The sequence below is a fragment of the Geotrypetes seraphini genome, chromosome 10, assembly GCF_902459505.1.
Source record: "Geotrypetes seraphini chromosome 10, aGeoSer1.1, whole genome shotgun sequence".
Classification (NCBI taxonomy): domain Eukaryota; kingdom Metazoa; phylum Chordata; class Amphibia; order Gymnophiona; family Dermophiidae; genus Geotrypetes; species Geotrypetes seraphini.
Genome location: NC_047093.1, coordinates 91,876,518 through 91,896,308, shown reverse-complemented (window position 1 = coordinate 91,896,308; position 19,791 = coordinate 91,876,518). Strand labels below are relative to the sequence as shown.

The following is a 19,791-nucleotide window of genomic DNA, read 5'->3' as shown; positions in this document are numbered from 1 at the left end:
CTCAGACATTCTTTAGCCAGTCAATAAGCTGCAGAAGAGACAGTACCAATAGCTTAGGAGACATCAACCTTCAGTCCTGCTTTCCCCTGCAACCTATTGGCTGGCTAAGGAATGTCTTACCAGTGGTATCTCCTGCTTCCTTTGCAGCTTGTTGGTTAGCTAACCAGTGGCATAATAAGGGGAGGGCAGTCAGCTCTGGATGCTATTTTGCTCGGGGCACCGGCACTCTTCCTCATTTCTGCCTCCCCTTCCCACTTCTCCCCCTGCCACAAATGCCCCTTCCCCCGTACCTTTTTAACTTTGGCACGAGCAGCCACCAACTTGCTACCCACGTTGACTGACTGTGGCGCTCTTCCTCTGATGTCAATTGCTGGGTCCGCACCTAGGAAGTGACAACAGAGGAAGAGCCAATGCTAGTGCAACAGCAAGTTGGGGGTTTCTGCTCGCATCAGGAACATTGCAGAGGTATGGGGGAAGGGAAGTGGTGCACACTCAGCAGGGAGGGGTCAAGGAAGGAGCCACTGCCCTGGGCGCCTCTCATCCTGCTCTGCCACTGCTCGCCAGTGACTTGTACAGAGGCATCAACACCTCCTTTCTTCTACTGCTTATACCCCTCTCTATGCAACCCAGCATCCTTCTGGCCATGGCCATTACCTTGTTGCATTGTTTTGTCTCCTTTAGATCCTCAGACACCATCACCCCAAGGTCCCTCTTCTGAGCTGTGTTTATTAATCTCTCACCACCTATCTTGTACATCTAATTTAATCTAGGATTTGTGGATCGCTCTATTCCTATAATGGATCAAGGCAATTTACAATGTCAAGAACCCGTGCGTTCCATGAAGATTTACAGAGAACAAAGCTATCAAAAAAACAATGAACTTTCCAGTATACAGAGAACTCAAGAGTTCTCTGTATACTGTATACTCTGCACTTCTTCGTATTACGTTTTAACTGCCAGACCTTTGATCATTCTTCTAATTTTTTGAAGATCTCTTCTCATGGTATCCACTCCCTCTGGGATACACTGTATTGGTTTTCATGTCATCTGCAAAAAGGCAAACTTTTCCTTCTAACTCTTCAGCAGTGTCTTACAAATATATTTTTAATTTATTTATATTCGAAGCAGTTTACATTTAGGTACTCTAAATATTTCTCCCGGTGGGCTCACAATTAATGCCTTTTATAATGGAGCCTTCTAGCAATAAGAGTTGTCTGCTTTAAACCAATTTGTCATTGTTTTTGGAGGGCCCTTTAGACTGAGTTGTGTTCCTCCAGGTCCATCTCAGAACTAATTTTCTGATCATCGTAATGCTCCAGTACAACAAAGGAATTGTATAAGAGCAAATGCAAAGAGAGAGTCTTGTCAGTTTCTCGTGACATCTTGTAAGTATTGTATAATCCTCCCTGAGTCCCTTGGCATCTCCCAACAGAGGTATGTGGTTACTGTGGCTAGAAACAAGCATGTCTTTGAATTCTCTGCTTACTGTGCAATTATGTACCCTAATTGTGCCCCCTAAACAATAATGTCACTTAATTGCTTCAATCTGTTTTTGGTATGTTATGCTAATTGCTGGGAAATCCTCCTATAATTGGTCAAACAGATACTTTCTAGACTGGGTTAAGTCAGAAACTTTATGAGCTACCACTGTCCCTACAGAGTAAACTTGAATGACCAAATGCATGCTCAGTGCTAAGAATAAGGTTTTTCTCCTGATCTTAATAGGACTTAAGTGAATAGATGTTAGATTAAACACATTTTGGAACTGATTTAAGGGGGATGTTTAGATATTTCTTGTAGTTATCTATTTATTGATTAATAGGTGGAAGAATGGGGGGAAATAATTTTTTGTTATAAATTCTGTAAGTTTAACGTGCTTTAATTGTAATATTCTATGTAAATGTATTAATGTTTGTGCACAACTGTAGTTTATGTTGAATCAATTTTTATTATCAAAATATACAAAAACACAAACCAACAAACACGAATCACAATTACAAAGAATAATCAGATACAAGAGATCGGATTCAACACCCCTCCCACCCCACCCCCACCCCAAACCCCCTGATCTGACAAATAGCAGAACCCTAGTGCAGTAGGCTTGGACTCAGATAACCCACTGCCAGCGAGAAAAGGTAAACTCCAACACTGAGAAGAGAGAAAAAAAAAAAAAAATTAAAAAAAAAAAAAAAAAAAAAAAAGGGGGGGGGGGAGGGGGGGGAAAATAAATAGAAGGTGCCCTGGTGCCCTCACAAAAATACAACAAGCTCGGGGCCCAGAGAGAATTACAATAAATTCAGGATGTCACTTCGAGCACGTGGTGCTAATGAAAAAAGATAAGAATCCCAGATCCGCAGAAATTGGCGTTTTCTTCGCAGGCTAAAAGACGCATCCTTCCGCTCCAACAGCAGCAGAGCATGCAAACGATTCCTCCAAGCCCAAAAGGAGGGCAAGGTATCTCCAATCCAAACAGCCAGAATCACCTTCTTCCCCAGGACACCCACCCGTCTCATAAACTGCCGCTGACCCGAATCAGACAAACAAAAGGCCTCATATTTATCCAGCAGGAGACCAGCAGCAGAAAGGGGGAGTGCTTTACCAAAAATGCGCTCCACATAAGATAAAACCCGTCTCCAGAAGAGTTTAATTTTCACACAGGACCAAAAGGCATGAATAAACGAGTGGGGTTGCTGGAGACACTTGGGACACAACGGAGAATCCGTATAACCTGAATAATATAACTGACTTTTCGTAAAATAGCCGCGATGAATCACCCTAAATTGACACTCCCGGAGATCTGCATTAACAGACACTCCTGGAATTCTGGAAATTAAGGAAGGGAGATCCAAAGCGTCCTGAGCCATCCCCAAATCTTGACACCAGCGAGCTTGGAGTGCAGCACGATCAGCCGGACCTAACCAACGCTGGAGATCTTTATAAAGACCTGAAACCGTAAACCCAGTCTCCAAATAGGGATCCAGTAGTGTCGCAAATCTATCCTCAATCGGAAACGCCAAAGCGGCTCGGGGGAGAGATTGGATATAATGATGAAGTTGCCGAAACGCAAAAAAGTCACCCACAGAAAAAATTCCAGACCGGACTAGAACATCCCAAGATTTTAAAGAGCCATCAGCCTGGAGAACATGAGCAAGCAGCGTATAATCCCGAGATGCCAGTTTACGAAAACAAGCATTCTCACTACCAGGGCTAAATTGCAGATTCCCCTGAATAGGTAAGTATCTGGTAGTCGAGGGAGTACCCTTCCAGGAATGCAATACATAAGACCAGATGATGCGTAGAGAGTGTAACAACACACTTCCCCTAAATGGCACCGGTAAGGCAGAACGAGGCGACTGCACCAAGGACAAAATATGCCAAGGGGCAAAAAAATCCTTCTCATAAGGTTTCGGAGTAAAATCCTGGCGATCCGAAAGCCACTCCCCCAGGTAACGCAACAAACAGGCCGCATTGTATAACCGGAACTGCGGTAACCCCAGTCCCCCGCTTCCCCACGAGCCAAACAGGTAACGCAACGCCACCCGTGGTCGTCGACCCCCCCAGCAGAATCTAGAAAGCATAGAATGCAATTTAGTAATGTCCCGTTTCAGAAGCCACAAAGGAAGTAATTGCAAAGTATAAAGCCATTTTGGAAAAAGGATCATGTTAAACAAATGGATCCTGCCTAATAAAGACAGTGGAAGAGGAGACCAACGAGCAAAACACGCAGTCGAGGAACAGAACAAAGAATCAATGTTGACGCGATATAACGTCGAAGTGCAAGGCGTCAACAAGATCCCTAAGTAACGAAACGAAGAGGAAGCCCATTGAAGCGGGAAGGGCCCAGGCCAAGAGTCCCGTAACGACGAGGACGTGGCCAACGCTAAAGATTTGTCAAGATTAAGCTTAAAACCAGAATAATCGCCATATTCCTGAAAAGTGGCCATCAGATTGGAAAGAGATACAATGGGATCTGAAATATGAACCAAGAGATCATCCGCAAAAGCTGAGATCTTGAATTCGGTAGAACCAATTCGAATGCCTGAAATAGCTCTATTAAGCTGAATATCACGGATCAAGGGGTCTAACGACAGAACAAAGAGCAATGGAGAAAGGGGACAGCCCTGACGCGTACCACGACGGATGGGGAACAGAGGAGAACTATGGCCATTGACCCAAACGAAGGCTGTAGGTGAATGATAAAGCACCCGAATCGCATCCTGAAAAAACCCTGTTATGCCATACCGAGTTAAGACCGCAAATAAAAAGTTCCAAGAAACACGGTCAAAGGCTTTTTCCGCGTCAAAGCTGACCAATAGGGAAAGAAGCCGGGTCCTCTCCACAAATTCCAAGGAAGCCAATATGGATCTAATGTTTTTCACACTAGTACGCCCCTGCACAAATCCCACCTGAGGGGAAGCAATCAAATCAGGAAGAACACAAGCCAATCGATTAGCCAAAACCTTGGCAAACATCTTGGCCTCCACATTCAACAGTGAGATAGGACGGTAAGAAGAAGAAAGGGCAGCATCCCTATTAGGCTTCAACAGCACGATTATTTGAGCAGAGGAGAGAGAATCCGGAAGGGTGCCCCGCTGGACAGCGGCCGTGAAGGTCTCAGCCAGTACTGGTGCTATGGTGGGATGGAGGAGTTTATAGAATTCCATCCGGAAACCATCCGGCCCGGGGGCCTTCAGCAACGACCCATTCTGTATTACTCCTGCTACCTCCTCAGCCGTGATAGGGGCATTAAGACGCAGCACTGCCTGAGCAGACAGGCCCGGAAGAGAAAGGCCATCTAAATAGGCCGTGCCATCCATTAAATCAGATTGTTGCGAATAAAGTTGTCTATAGTAGTCATAGAACACCGCGTTGATCTCGGCATCCGTCCGGACCATGGCCCCCCCATCTGAGCGAAGTTGGAGGACAGGAGTACGACCCGCTGACCGACGGACCACCCTTGCCAAGAGCGTCCCACGTTGGTTCCCATGGCGAAAAAGTTGATACCTATAATAAGCAAGCGACTTGACCGTTCTAGCATGCAACAATTCCTGAAGCTTGCACTGGGAGGCCAAGAGCTGAGAACGCAAAGAGGAAGTGTGAGAATGACCGTAAAGCCGACGTAGGTCACCTACCCTACGTTCCAAGTGTAAAATCTCCCTATCTCGAGCACGTCTTTGATGGCTGGAATATGACATGATCTCACCGCGCAGCACCGCTTTCGCAGCCTCCCAGAAGAGAGTAGAGTCAGCCCGATGTTCCATATTATGATGTTGATAGTCAGACCATTTCCGAAGCAGAAACTCCTGAAACTTCGGATCCTTATACAAACGGAGCGGAAATCGCCAGCGGAAGGAGCCCGGGGAAGAGACATCCAAATGCAAGGTCAACAAAATCATGGTGTGATCAGAGACATCAAAGGAACCAATCGTGGCCGACTCAATCTGAGAAAACAAAGAGCTAGAAGTCAACCAGTAATCAATCCGGGATAAAGAGGCATGAGCCCTAGAAATGTGAGTATAATCACGCTCACCTGGATGAAGCGTCCGCCAGACATCAAGAACATCCAATGATGAGCAAAGTAAAGAAATACCCCTAGTAGGATGCACCCTGTCTTGGGGAGTAGGAAGTGATTTATCCAACAAAGGGTCATGAACGCAATTGAAGTCCCCTCCCACCAATAAAGGAATATCCGAATGTTGACCAAGAAGGCGAATAAGCGAGGAGAAAAACCGAGAGTCATAGCTGTTAGGAGCGTAAACATTACAAAGAATCACAGGCTGACGATGAAGAAGCGCCTTAGCAATGATGTACCGTCCCCCAGGATCCACCCACTGCTGTTGAAGGACAAAGGGCAACCCCTTCCGAATCAAAATCAGAACTCCCGCCTTACGGTTGTTCGCCGGTGCGCCCAAATGTTGACCAACCCACCAAGTCTGGAGTTTTGCATGCTCTGCCGCTGACAAATGCGTCTCCTGCAAGAAGACAAGATCAGCTCTCTGACGGTTCAAGGCTCTCAAAATTTTTTGTCGTTTAATAGGTGAAGTGACCCCATTTATATTCCAGGAAATACATCTAAGAGGCTTCATAAATGAAATTAGAAAGACAAAGGACAGGCAAAAATCCAAAAAGAGAACCGAGAGCAAGGCCGTCCCAGCCAGCGACCAGCTCCCAGGGCCTCAATCCAGACCCGAGCTTCCACCACCAGACAAAAGGCCAACTGTAGGGCACCAGGAACACACAAAAATAAACAAAAGAAAAGGGAAGAAAAAAGAGAAAAAGAAAATAAAAAAAAGTAGAAAGAGAAAAACAAAAAGAAAACCCCACATACCCACCCACCCACCCACCCCGTCCTCCCACCATCCCCCCCCCCATCCCTCTTGTGACCCACTAGTGGTCCAAGGGCCCTGTGAAGTAGCTCCCAACCCCCCCCCCTAGCAGACCATATGTTCAAGAAACAACCCTCGCCGAGTCAAAGCAACCCTAGCCATAGGCAGTCAAAAAAAAGTGCAATGCACCCCAGTATCCACCCCAAACAACACAGAAACAATCCCAACCACCCCTCGCCCGCCCGATGCCCCATAACAGACTAGGCATTAAATTTGGGCAACCACCAATCAGGAAACAATGCAATAGAAATCAACAAGCAAATGCTCAACGGAGCCACCATAGGTACCATCAACCCCCACTACCCAACACTCAAATCTTCCCTCCCCGTCTCACCCAGCCACGCTAATCCCTCAATCATACAGTCACTCGGGAAGGGAGAAGCGCTCCCTATATACAAAACACTCCATCCAACTCAAACGAAACATGCACTCCCCTCCCAATCATCCACACATTCCAGGCAGGATAAGAAAAATATTGTCCGAAGGAAGTCCAGATCGGTCCATCGCGCCTGCACCACATCAAGGTCCGCCAGCCCTCAAAATAAGTACTGCCCAGAGCAGACCACCACGGGAGCTGGCCATCTGGCATCAAGGCTTCCAGGACACATCAGACAGAGGAGGCATATAACGATCAGTGGAACTCCAGCTGAAAAGAACCAATGGGCTATCAAGGAGCAGGGTCTGGGGCCTGCAAGGATTGCACGAAGCGAAGCGCCTCAGCCGCCACCACAAAGAAGTGAGTCTGACCAGCATGTCGGATCCGCAGACGTGCAGGATACAGCAAGGCAAAAGATATTTTCATCTGAAACAGCTGGGAGCAGATGGTAGTAAACTCCTTCCGTTTGGCTTGTAGAGCTGGGGAATAGTCCTGGAAACATAACACCCTGGAGTTGTCATACAGCAGAGGGCCCGAGGTGCGAATGGCTCGCAGAATCTCTTGTTTATGGGCAGAGTTCAATAACTTAAGGATGACAGTTCGAGCTCGCGAGCCTGGTGCTCCCAGCGGGCCCAAACGATGAGCGCGTTCAATTCTCAGGGGACCATGTGCTTCAGATAAGGTTAAAGAGCGCTGCAGCCAAGATTCCAGAAAGGAATGGAGCTCACCATCCTTCACTGATTCAGGTAAGCCTACCAGTCGCAGATTCCCCCGACGGGACCTATTCTCAAGGTCCTCCACCTTTGCTTCCATAGCGGCCAGCTGAGCTCGAAGTTGTTGATGGTCCCCTTCACGTTGCTGAACTCTATCCTCCAACGTGGTGAGACGCTGCTGATAGGAGGAAAACTCTCCCTGCAGCGTCTCCAGCCGAGTGTCCACAGAATCTAATTTGTCTCCAATCGGTTGCAGTTTCGTGGTCAGTGATCCCTCCAGCAGCAGTTTCACTTCGGCCACTATTTCAGACACCCACGCGGTCGGCGCCGGGAGCGGCGGAGGAGACTCGCGGTCGGCCATCTTGGACTCACCCGCGCGACCGCGATCCCTCTCCCGGCGCGGCAGCTTGCTGGTCATAAAGCCCCGATGGCAGGAAAACACTGGGAGAGAGTCACACCACCTCCAGCGCCAAAATCTGCGGCGAAATCGCGGCGTTCCGGGGTCAAAAATCGCCGATGGTGGGAATGGGATCGGGAGCTAACCCCACCGACGTCTGCTCAGCAGCTCGACATCACGTGACCCCGCACAACTGTAGTTTAAAAGTGAATGAATAAAGAATTTGGAAAAACAAAACAAAACACATTTTACTTTTTTCTGTTATCAAGAATCTCACTAGAATTAACTTTCTTATATTAAAGGTTCAATAGAAATTAACTATAGTAAGAATTGACCCAGGCCAGCAGATAGCACTTTAGGTTCTTGTTGCATTAAATTTTACTGGAAAATAATGTGTTTTTTCTACTTCATTTGTAGGCCAGTGAGAATTCCTCGGGCATCTCCCAAACCCCCTCCCCCACTGTCATTACCACAAAAATGGTAATGTACAAAGAAAGATCAACACATAAATAACTGTTTCAGTATGGGAAAAATATCATCAGAAGTACACCTTCTTTTGCTGTTGTAGTTATGATTGATATTAAGGCCCCCTTTTACAAAGCTGTGCAGCTGAGTGCCGCATGGCATGTGCTCCAACGCTCATTCAATTCCTCTGGGTGTAAGTTTTGTTTTGAACTGTTACATTTATTATTCTATCTGTTCAGTAAGCCTAGATAATGTGGCATATAAATAAATATTATTATTCTTAGTCAAACCAAAAACAGGGGTACCACTTTCACTAGTGTCAATTGAAAAAGGAAATAAAGTGGAAAGATAACATCACATGGAATAATGCTCTTTTAATTAAAATAATACAAATATATTGTTTTGAAAAGTATTAGCGTTGGATAATAATTAATGGACAAAGGTTACAAGGCTGGAATACCAACAGCCCCAACAAACTGCTCAGACTTCAACATGACACCATCATGTGCTTTTACATAGATATAAATATTAAATTTGGTGAACATTCAAAACATAAATAGCCAAAAGATTCTCAAAGTGACCAGTATATAAATGTGCTTCAAATTAAAAACATACGACCCTTTTTTACTAAATAGGCTTCAAAAAACAAAAAATATACCAATGCAATAGAAAACTAGAATAAAATAATTGGTAAAGAATCCCTTAGACTCAGGGCAGGATTAATTTGTCGAGGGCCCTTAGGTACACTGGGCCCCCCCTGCCCCACCCCGCCCTACCATGCACACAGGCGGAAACAGGAAGCTGCATCAGAGGGAAGCTTTGGGCAAGCAGCACCGCTTGCAAAATTACAGTTCCCGTTGCCTTTCTTACCTGCATTGCTTGCTTGTCTTACTTTCCGTTGATGGGAGGGGGGGGGGGGGCGCGTTGCCGATCAATGCTGGAGGGGTCCATCACCGTTTGGAAAAAAACAATGTTGATGCCCTCCTTCATCAGGCCCCCCTGACCATTTCGGGCCCTAGGCACGTGCCTACTTTGCCTATTGGTTAATCCTGCCCTGCTTAGACTCCCAACAAGAATGACACCTGCAGTTTAAATTTAAACCATCCAAATAAAGGGAATTCAGTACGGGCCCAATTAACCCTCCGAATCGCAAGATATTGTGGCGACGTGAACTTGAGAGGACTCGGCTAAGTGACTTGTGCCTTAGCGATTTGATACTTTGGGCTCCTTTTTACTAAGGTGCGCTAGTGTTTTTAGCACACGCTAGCCGAAAAATTACCGCCTGCCTACAAGGAGGTGGTAGCAGCTAGCGTGCGCAGCATTTTAGCGCGCACTAAGGCCTTAACGTACCTTTGTAAAAGGAGCTTTTAATTGTGAATTTTTTTTCTCACACTACTTATGACTATTTTGATTGATTCCCATTTTTGATTGATTTTAGGGGGATTCCAAGCACTTTATCTCCTTTTTCACCCTCCTTCAAATGCACACCTGCACTTCATATCGGAAATCTGTTTTGAAACAAGGGAATAGATTATGTACGGGGCAGGGTTTATTTAGACCTTCGGTCTGGTGCTAGTCACCTATGAACACCTGCCCGGGGCTTCTTGTGATTCAGAGGGTTAATTGAGCCCATACTGAAATCCCTTTATTTGGATGGTTTAAATTTAAACTTTAGGTGTCATTCTTGTTGGGAGTCTAAGGGGTTCTTTACTGTCTTTTACTAAGCCATAGTGGAGGTTTTCACTAGAGAATGACACGGTGACAAAATTAATCACCGTCACCGTCCCCGCGGATAACCGCGGGAAATAATCCCATGTCATTTTCTAGTGTCTATTTCAACCTCAGTCCTTCTACACCAGTATTCTTCAAAGCAAAGCTTGCGGGTCAGTGGCTGTGGCCATTCATACTCTGATTCTTATGTGAGCCAAGGATAATGAAGCCATTGTGACATCACTGATGTGATTGGCTCTTAGGCACTGGTGGAATGAGGCATTATGACATCACAATATCTGCTCTGGATACCAGAGACTGTCATTCTGTAGTGTCTATCTCAACCTCAGTCCTTCTACACCAGCATTCTTCAAAGCAAAGCTTGCGGGTCAGTGGTTGTGGCCATTCATACTCTGATTCTTCCCTCTCTCCTTAAAGAATGACATGAAGATGGTTTCCTGCGGTTATCCGCGGGGACTGGAACGGTGATGAATTTTGTCACCATGTCATTCTCTAGTTTTCACCATGGCCTGGGGCGCTAAATGCTCTGACGCTCATAGAATTCTATGGGCGTTGGAGCATTTAGCCCTCCTGGGTGCGGTAGGAACCTCTGCTTAGTAAAAGGGGTGGGGGAGGGGTATGTAATGCCAGCAACTTATCTTTGTCAGACATGGAAGTAAGCACTTGTTTGCTGAAATGTCCAAGTCCTGTGATTGTGATTGGAACTATATAACGTCGGTGATGTGGCTTTTTTCTATAGAACTGAGCAGCACCAGTGGCATCGAATAATCCAGGCACCTTGTCTGACTGCACTACTGCTTCTGCCAAAGAAGTTACTAGTGTTGTCGATTATTTTTTTAGTTTGAAACACATTTTTATACTGTAGTGGACATTTTAGACACTTACCATATGTTTTGAATTTTCAACATATTTAATAGTTATATAAATAAATAAAACCTAAGATAGTGATATGTTGAAGTTTGAGCAGTTTGTTGAGGGCTATTGCAATGCTCATTAATTATTTGCATGAATGCTTTTCTTTTTAAAAATAAAATTATATATTGATTTTCATACTTCAATAGTGCAATACATGAATATATAACATATAATACATCAATACAAGCACATTCAACTTACAATTATACATAATCAAACAATATATTTATACTAGTCTTATAGCCCATTACATTAACGGGTGCTAGAATATATGTGTGTGTCTTTATTTCTCTCTCTCTCTCTCTCTCCTTAGCCGCTTTCTGTATTTCTGTCTTTCTTTTTCCTGGGCTGTCCACCACCACCTCTTGCCTGCTCCCCCTGTCCTTTTACCTCCCCTGTGTCTACCACCACCCCTCACTGCTCCCCTTATCCAGCAGTCCTTCTCTCTTTGTTTTACCTCCCCCCTGTCCATCATCACCTCTTTCCTTCTCCCCCTTTCCAGCAGTAGGCCTCCCTTCCTTTTTCTACCCCCCCCCCGTCCATCAGCACCTCTTTCCTGCTCCCCCTGTGCTGCAGTAGGCCTCCCTTCCTTTTTTTTTCCTCCCTGTCCATCAACACCTCTTTCCTGCTCCCCCGTCCAGCAGTAAGCCTCCCTTCCTTTTTCTGCACCCCTGTCCTTACCTCCTTTCGCTGAGGCGCTGACAGCCGCTGCGTGCGCCTGAAGCCAACAGCTGCTCCGCACTGCCTTTCATGCTTAGCGCGCATGCGCACTCTACTGACCACAGCCTGACAGATCAGGGATCAGGGAACACGGGTAAGAGTGCGCAAGCGCGCTTAGTATTTTATTATATAGGATTATTTTCATTAACAGAGCATTATTTCATGTAATGCTATCCTTTTACTTTGTTTCCTTTTTCAGTTATTATTATTAGCATCATTTAAAAAGCTCTTTGATGTAGAACAAGAGTGAGCAAACTATTTTTTATTAAGTGCAGGACCACATTAGTGACATATGCTTGAACTGAGGGCTGGAGTCATCCTGGTGGTTTAATACAGTAACTGTGAGGTGGTGGCTTTGCTAGTCTTGATATCTGTATACTGTACACTTCCCCCCTCCCCATTCGCGGTTTCGGCAATTGCAATTTCACATATTTGTGATTTTGGGGGGAGGGGGAAAAAAGAAAAAAAAAAACCAACCATCGTTAAGTCTTCCCCCCCGGCATCCTGGCCTTTCCTGGTGGCCTAGCGGGCTTTCGGGGCAGGAGCGATCTTCCTACGCTCCTGCTCCATGCAGATCGCCATTAGGAAATAGCTGTAGGGAGTTCCTGTTGTAGTCTCGAGAGACTATGGGAACTCACAGCAGCCATTTCCTAATGGCGATCTGCACGGTGCAGGAGCGTAGGAAGATCGCTCCTGCCCCAAAAGCCCACTAGACCACCAGGTAAGGCCGGGAGGGAGGTGGGGGTGGGTCAGAGCTGGATATTCACGGTTTTTCACCATTCGCGGTCCGGCTCTGCCCCTATCTCCCGTGAATCCGGAGGGAGAAGTGTAGATCAGTGTATCGCAAACTGTGAGCCATGGCCTCCTGAGATTTCAGGCCTGCCACGAAATACTGGGGAGGAGGAGAGGCGCTGGCACTGGCTGACTGCCTACGGCTCCCACAAGTTTTATCAGTTTTACTAGTTCTTATATGCAACACAGCTATAGCACATTAATTCATGTCAACTGTTTGATTTACGCTAGTGCAAAAAAATCACTGTTCTGTAGAGGAATCTTCAGATTGCCATGGGTGTAGCATAACACCTGATGGCTGCAATCCTCATTAGCATCCAACATCACAGTGTGTTAAACTATATCTCAATCTTTACTTCTTTTTTGATCTTTTTTAACTTTTATAAAATTTTTAGTTTAAAGTGTAAACTTAACTTAATCATACTGCTCCAGCATTGACTCGTCCTCCCTCTTTCTCTCTTACGCATTTCAATTACTTTATCAAGGTTGGGGAAGACAGTCTGCTGAAGGGGCTCTTAGCGTCAATGCTGTCCTTAATCTAACATCGCCAGGGCTAAAACACCCACAGCAATCTGAAGATCCCTATACAGAATAGTGATTTTTTAATTTTTTTTTTGCACCAGCGTAAATCAAAATATTCTATAGTTGTGACTGCCTACAGAGCATGCCTCTTGTTGTGAGAGGCACATCCTGTAGATCAGGGGTAGGGAACTCCGGTCCTCAAGAGCCGTATTTCAGTCGGGTTTTCAGGATTTCCCCAATGAATATGCATTGAAAGCAGTGCATGCAAATTGGGGAAATCCTGAAAACCCGACTTAAATACGGCTCTCGAGGACCGGAGTTCCCTACCCCTGCTGTAGGCAATTAGCCGTCGCCAGCGCCTCTCCTTCTCTCTGTGCGTCTTCCCTGCTGGCACCCCCCCCACTGGTGGCTCAGGACCTGTCTGTAGGGCCTTCGCACATGTGCAGATGTCGACATGATGACATAACACATGCGCATGACATCATGCTAACATCCATGCACTTCCGGATGCCTCGAGCTGCAGCCACTACGTTTAGTGTGCTACAGCTCGACAAAGTTTGCAAGACACTGATATAGATCATTTGAAGATTGATCATATGAAGGGATCTCATTTGAATTTTATGTTGATTTTGCAAGAATTGTAGAAAAGATCTGACATCTAGATTTTCAGAAAGCTTTCGACAAAGTTCCACATGATAGGCTTCTGAGAAAATTAAAGTCATAGTATAGGAGGCAATGATTTGTTGTGAATTAGGAATTGGTTATGGGACAGAAAACAGAGAGTAAGGTTAAATATATGTCTGGAAATGCGGGGGCAGACGGTGAGATACAGCAGTAAACGGAGAAGTCTAGAAAAAGCAGCTTTTGTTTTGGTGAAGCATGTTGGACACATTCTCGTAGGCCAGGGGTAGGCAATTCCGTTCCTCGAGAGCCGGAGCCAGGTCAGGTTTTCAGGATATCCACAATGAATATGTATGAGATGGATTTGCATGCACTGCCTCCTTGAGATGCAAATCTATCTCATGCATATTTATTATGGATATCCTGAAAACCTGACCTGGCTTCGGCTTTCGAGGACCGGAATTGCCTACCCCTGTCCTAGGCCAACGGACATTATGTTAAAAAGATAAGATTGCTGTTATAACATTTATTAAACATGATAAAAATATAAAGTTATTTAACATTAGATAAGATAGAAAGGAAGGTTGATAACGAGGTGGGTGTGTGAATCTCACTGCAATGAAAGATTTGAGCTTTGAGTGACACAGCTGAAGCCTGTATTTAAAGGTTGAAAAGGATATTAGAAAAAAAGGATACCAAAAAACTGTTGGTTTATATCCTAGGGCTTGATACTGATTAGCATTTAATTCTTGACACAAAAATGGGGATATTCTATAACCATAAATCCATCAAAGATTGTGCTTGGGCGCTGATACAGAGGGTTAATGCTCCTAACAGCTGCAAAAGGAGAAAAAAATGGAGAAAAAGACCTCAGTTCAGTTTCATGGATCTAAAAAAATTCCACTTGATTCTCTATTTTATCAATATTCATTAAAGTTATATATAGATAGTCCAACTCTTCATCAGTGTCCACTGAAAAAATGAATAGTCCAACTCTTTTTTTTTTTTTTTTCTTTTAAGGCATCAACAGATTGCCTCATCCCTTCAATCAGCAATTATCCAGATCATTGATCACTCCATATCCATCGTAGAAGTCTTCAAATCATCACATGCACACACTTGACAATTCACTACTAAATATACATCACTGCACTGTACATCACTGCATGTGCATTAAATAATAGTCTTTTTCATGCAGAGATTGAAAGAAAATTGAAAGCTTTTCAAACTTAGCTGTACTTCAAGTCCATCTGGTTCAGTTCTTTCTACATTTTAGAATACATTACAACTCCTGAACCACTAAAGTCCGGTTATACTTGAAAGGGATTCCCCATTTCACCTTCACTTCTTGATCCAGTTATATTTCATCTGTGTCCAACTTCTTCAAAATGGCGATAGGACTCGGGAAAACCACTCCTAAATTTTCATCCTCCACCTACTTGCTGTCTCTGATTCCAATTAGATACTTTTTGGTGTGTTTTTATTCAGTTCACAATTCATTTTCACAAGGTAGTGTTGTGGTGCGGTGGGAAATATTTACAATATTTTACATCAACTTCATTCAGGACATGACACACTAAATTTCATAAGAATTGGCTGAGTTCTGTGGAAGATATGACCAAAAACATTTTGATATGTGGTTTTTTGTTTTGGTTTTTTTCAGGTCACAGTATAAAATCCTGGTAATAGTGCCTAAGAGCCTGTTTTACAAAGCCGTGCGACAACAGCCCCGAAGCCCTTTAAAATCTCTATGGGCTTTGGGGTCGTTACTGAGCAGCAGCCGCTAGCGCGGCTTTGTAAAACAGGCCCTAAATGTAAGTGGGTATACACATAGGCTGAACATAGGCAGGACATGGACAGGGGCTCTCACTTGTACGTATAATTTGCAGAACACTGTAAATTACATGCTTCCTTACCGCATTTACACAGCCACAGTTAAACGAGGTCTATGGCTGGTATAACTGGTCCCTGCTGAAGATGGTTTTCAAATTCTATAGGCCAGGGCTGCCCTAGTCCGGTCCTCAAGATCTACTGGCAGGCCAGGTTTTCAGCATATCCACAATGAATATGCATGAGAAAGATTTGCCTGCTCTGTCTTCTTGGTATGCAAATCTCTCTTATGCATATTCATTGTGGATATGCTGAAAACCTGGCCTGCCAGTAGATCTCGAGGACTGGACTTGGGCAGCCCTGCTATAGGCAGTTTCAATAAGGGAATTATAACCCTACTAGTGTTTAAGCCTGTTACATTAATGGGTGCTAGAATATATGCCTGTCTGTCTTTCTTTATTTATGTCTCTCTCCCTGCTCCTGTCTCTTTCTTTCTTTCTTCCTTTCTTTCTGTCTCTTTCCCTCCTGCTATTTTTCTCTCTCTCCCCGGCACCCTTTGTCTGTCTGTCTTTCTTTCTGTCTGTCTCTCTCTGGTTCCCTGTCTGTCTTTTTTTCTGTCTGTCTCTCTCCCTGGACTTCTTTTGTCTCCCTGGATTTCTTTCTGTCTCTTCCCCCCCCCCACACTTTCCTTTGCAGAAGCAGCAGCGGTATTTCCCTTCCCCTCCAGGTCCCTGTGAAGTAGTAGCAGCATTTTCCCCCACCCTCCCATTCCCTTCTCCCCCCCCCCCACTTTCCTTTGCAGAAGCAGCAGCGTATTTCCCTTCCCCTCCATGTCCCTGCTGAAGCAATTCCCTTCTCTTACCTGAGCTGTCCTGCTCCATTTCATCCCCTCCCTGCGATCTGGCCTGCTCCGTTCGGCCCCTCCCCCTTCACTTCCCTTCCCATGGGCTGGCCTGCTGCGGCCGAAGATTTTTGTTTTAAGTTTTTAAAAGTGCCGGCGGCGGTTCCTCTCAGCTGCTGATCCTCCTGTAAAGAGCAGCCTGCGATGGTGGCCGGCTTTAGCGAACCTCGCAGGCCGCTCTCCAGCCTCGGTAGCACGTTCCCTCTGACGCACGGGATCGCTAAAGCCGGCCACCATCGCAGGCTGCTCTTTACAGGAGGATCAGCAGCGGCGGTGGCAAGTGAGGGCCGAGGTATGTTCCCTGCCGAGGACGTGGGCAGGGAGAGAGCTTGCCTGGCTTCCACGGTGAGTGAGGGCGGGAGGAGGGGAGTGGCCAGAATGTTCCCTGCCGCTGGGTTGGCTGCCACGGATCACACACCACAGTGGCAGGCAACACGAAATCCTAAGTGCGCATGTGCGCTTAGTCTTTTATTATATAGGATATCCAGGAGATCCTTAGATGACCGTGTGAATAGCATAATTAATTCACGGTAGCAATCCTCATTTATCTTCCTTGAATCTGTTATTTCTAAATATTAATTTTATTACTTATTTTCTTTTAATGTTAGTTAAATACTAAAGTTAATTTAAACTTATCTTATAGTGCAGTGTGAAACCCCTTCATCAAGGTCGGAGTTAGATTCAACAGTAGTGCAGTGCAGAAGATCATATATAGCATGGGTTATCTCACTTATTTTATTAAAATAACCTATCCATTCAATTCACACGCTGCTGCCATATTGTTTAAAATGGCCGTGGCGTTTACTAACGGTCCTCATATTGGAAAACTCCCTGACGTTGTGTTGAATCTAACCCCAACCTTGAAGGATTCAAAATGCTTCAGAAGGGGTTTCACACTGCACTATAAGCTAAGTTTAAATTAACTTTAGTATTTAACTAACAAAAGAAAATAAGTAATAAAAATTAATGTTTAGAAATAACAGATTCAAAGAAGATCAATGAGGATTGCTACCATGAGTGAATTATGCTATTCACACAGTCATCTGAGGATCTCCTGGATATAGAGTTATAATTCCCTTATTGAAACTGCCTATGGTATTTGAAAACCTGGTTCTCATATTGAAAAAAACTTTTTTATGGTGTAACTGGGACACATAAATGTAAGTCACCCTCAATACCAGGTTACACTTGTATTCTATAATGGAATCTGGATGCCCAGACACCATTATAGAATATTCTCTCACTATGTCATCAGGGCACCTAAATGAAGGTGCCTACATAAAGAATTGTTCCCCTTGTAGACCATCTATCATTGACAGTTCTAGATAGCTTATAATAAAACATTTAAATAATAATTTCATTACTTTTCTATGTCCTCATTACAGATGAAGTGAACTTGCTGGACAAGGTTACAATGCATTCCTCAGACCTTGTGAACATGTCTGTTATCTACGATGAAGCTAACTGCAGTGTTCTTGAGATTGGCCAATATTCCACCCTCAGCTTCCCAACCCACACAGTGTTTGGAAGCAGGCAAGTTCTCACTTTCTATGCTTCCCTGTTGGCATATGCAAATCAAATGTAGAAGAGGTTCTAGAGCAAGGTCATAATATGAGAGGAACCCAGAGATCAACTGAGGCCTAAGGCAGTACAGAACAAGTGAAATTGGGTAGACTAAATGGAGCTTGTGTGTTATAGTTCCAGAGTGTCTTCTTAACATGTTCTTAACCACAAATGTAATTGATTGCTAATGGAAGGGGTCTTTCTGTTTGCATGATTATGTAAGCAATGAATATAAATTGTGTATTAAATATAATTCAGTACTTGCATATATATATATATATATATATATAATCAGAAACATATACCAGTAAAGGTATATAAGCAGTGTTATACATTAGAAATAATGTTAGAATATACACTTTCACCAAAACAATATGATAAATGTTGCAAAAAATATATATAAACAGTACTGCTGCAGTTTCAATGAAGGAAGTTTCAAATGAATGGAGGAAAAAGCCTCAGACTGGAACCCTTCCACCACCACAATGGTGGTCCAAGGTGGTTGGGCAAACACCTCACTGGCAAAAAACCTCCAAACTTACTCCCACAGATTGTAAACTTAAAGCAGGGCTGTGTTGTGCAAAAAGATAGAGGAAATATCCACTTTATCTTATCGGTTGATCGGTACACCAACGGTGGCCAGCGTTTCACATATCTGCTGCCTCAGGGTGTAAAGAGATCCGATCAAACTAGAACCAGCATAAAGTAAAACTTATATCAATAAACTGGACAAATGCACAGCTTCAGAAAAATCTAAAAAAGAAGAAGCCACTGAGACATACCTTTAAACTGGACGCAAACCCGCATCTCATGATCAAAAGATGGCTGCACCACGACTGTACTGGGATTAATATAGCTCTCCCGGGTAGCAAACCTGTAAGTGAATACGTGGCAAAAGTGCTACTGAAGGAAAATAAATGCTGACTCGTATAGAAAAACTTAAGTTAGTAACTCGTTAGTTAGTTTTCTAGTGTTTTTTGTATTTTTTCAATGTCATTCACTTAAGTTTTTCTATACGAGTCAGCATTTATTTTCCTTCAGTAGCACTTTTGCCACGTATTCACTTCCGGGTTTGCTACCCGGGAGAGCTTTATCAATCCCAGTACAGTCATGGTGCAGCCATCTTTTGATCATGAGATGCGGGTTTGCGTCCAGTTTAAAGGTATGTCTCAGTGGCTTCTTCTTTTTTAGATTTTTCTGAAGCTGTGCATTTGTCCAGTTTATTGATATAAGTTTTACTTTATTCTGGTTCTAGTTTGATCGGATCGCTTTACACCCTGAGGCAGCAGATATGTGAAACGCTGGCCACCGTTGGTGTACCGATCAACCGATAAGATAAAGTGGATATTTCCTCTATCTTTTTACACAACACAGCCCTGCTTTAAGTTTACAATCTGTGGGAGTAAGTTTGGAGGTTTTTTGCCAGTGAGGTGTTTGCCCAACCACCTTGGACCACCATTGTGGTGGTGGAAGGGTTCCAGTCTGAGGCTTTTTCCTCCATTCATTTGAAACTTCCTTCATTGAAACTGCAGCAGTACTGTTTATATATATTTTTTGCGACATTTATCATATTGTTTTGGTGAAGGTGTATATTCTAACATTATTGATTTTTCACACATCTGATTTGTTTTTGATACATTAGAAATAATACCATGAGAAGATATCCCTTCCACAAACAGTAACACAGCAGATTTTGAAATAAAGTACATCACTGAATACTTTGATTTACCACAGACCTCACTGTACACTCTGCAGTGTTACTGCATTTCAGATAGTTAGAGCATTACTGAATGTACAGGTACAAGATCCTTTATCAAAATTTGTAAACCAAAAAGCTCCAAAAACTGACATTTGACGCA

The 19,791-nt window shown here is 44.1% G+C and overlaps 1 protein-coding gene across 2 annotated transcripts in view; it reads left to right on the top strand.

The window, feature by feature from the left end:
• The window catches only part of LOC117367932 (collagen alpha-1(I) chain-like), a 539,431-nt gene that overhangs the window by 74,046 nt on the left and 445,594 nt on the right, over positions 1-19,791 (top strand). For both annotated transcript variants that reach the window (XM_033961051.1, XM_033961050.1), the window contains exon 2: positions 17,755-17,902. In XM_033961051.1, coding sequence (XP_033816942.1) covers positions 17,755-17,902 — 148 coding nt within the window. The remainder of the gene's footprint in view (positions 1-17,754; positions 17,903-19,791) is intronic.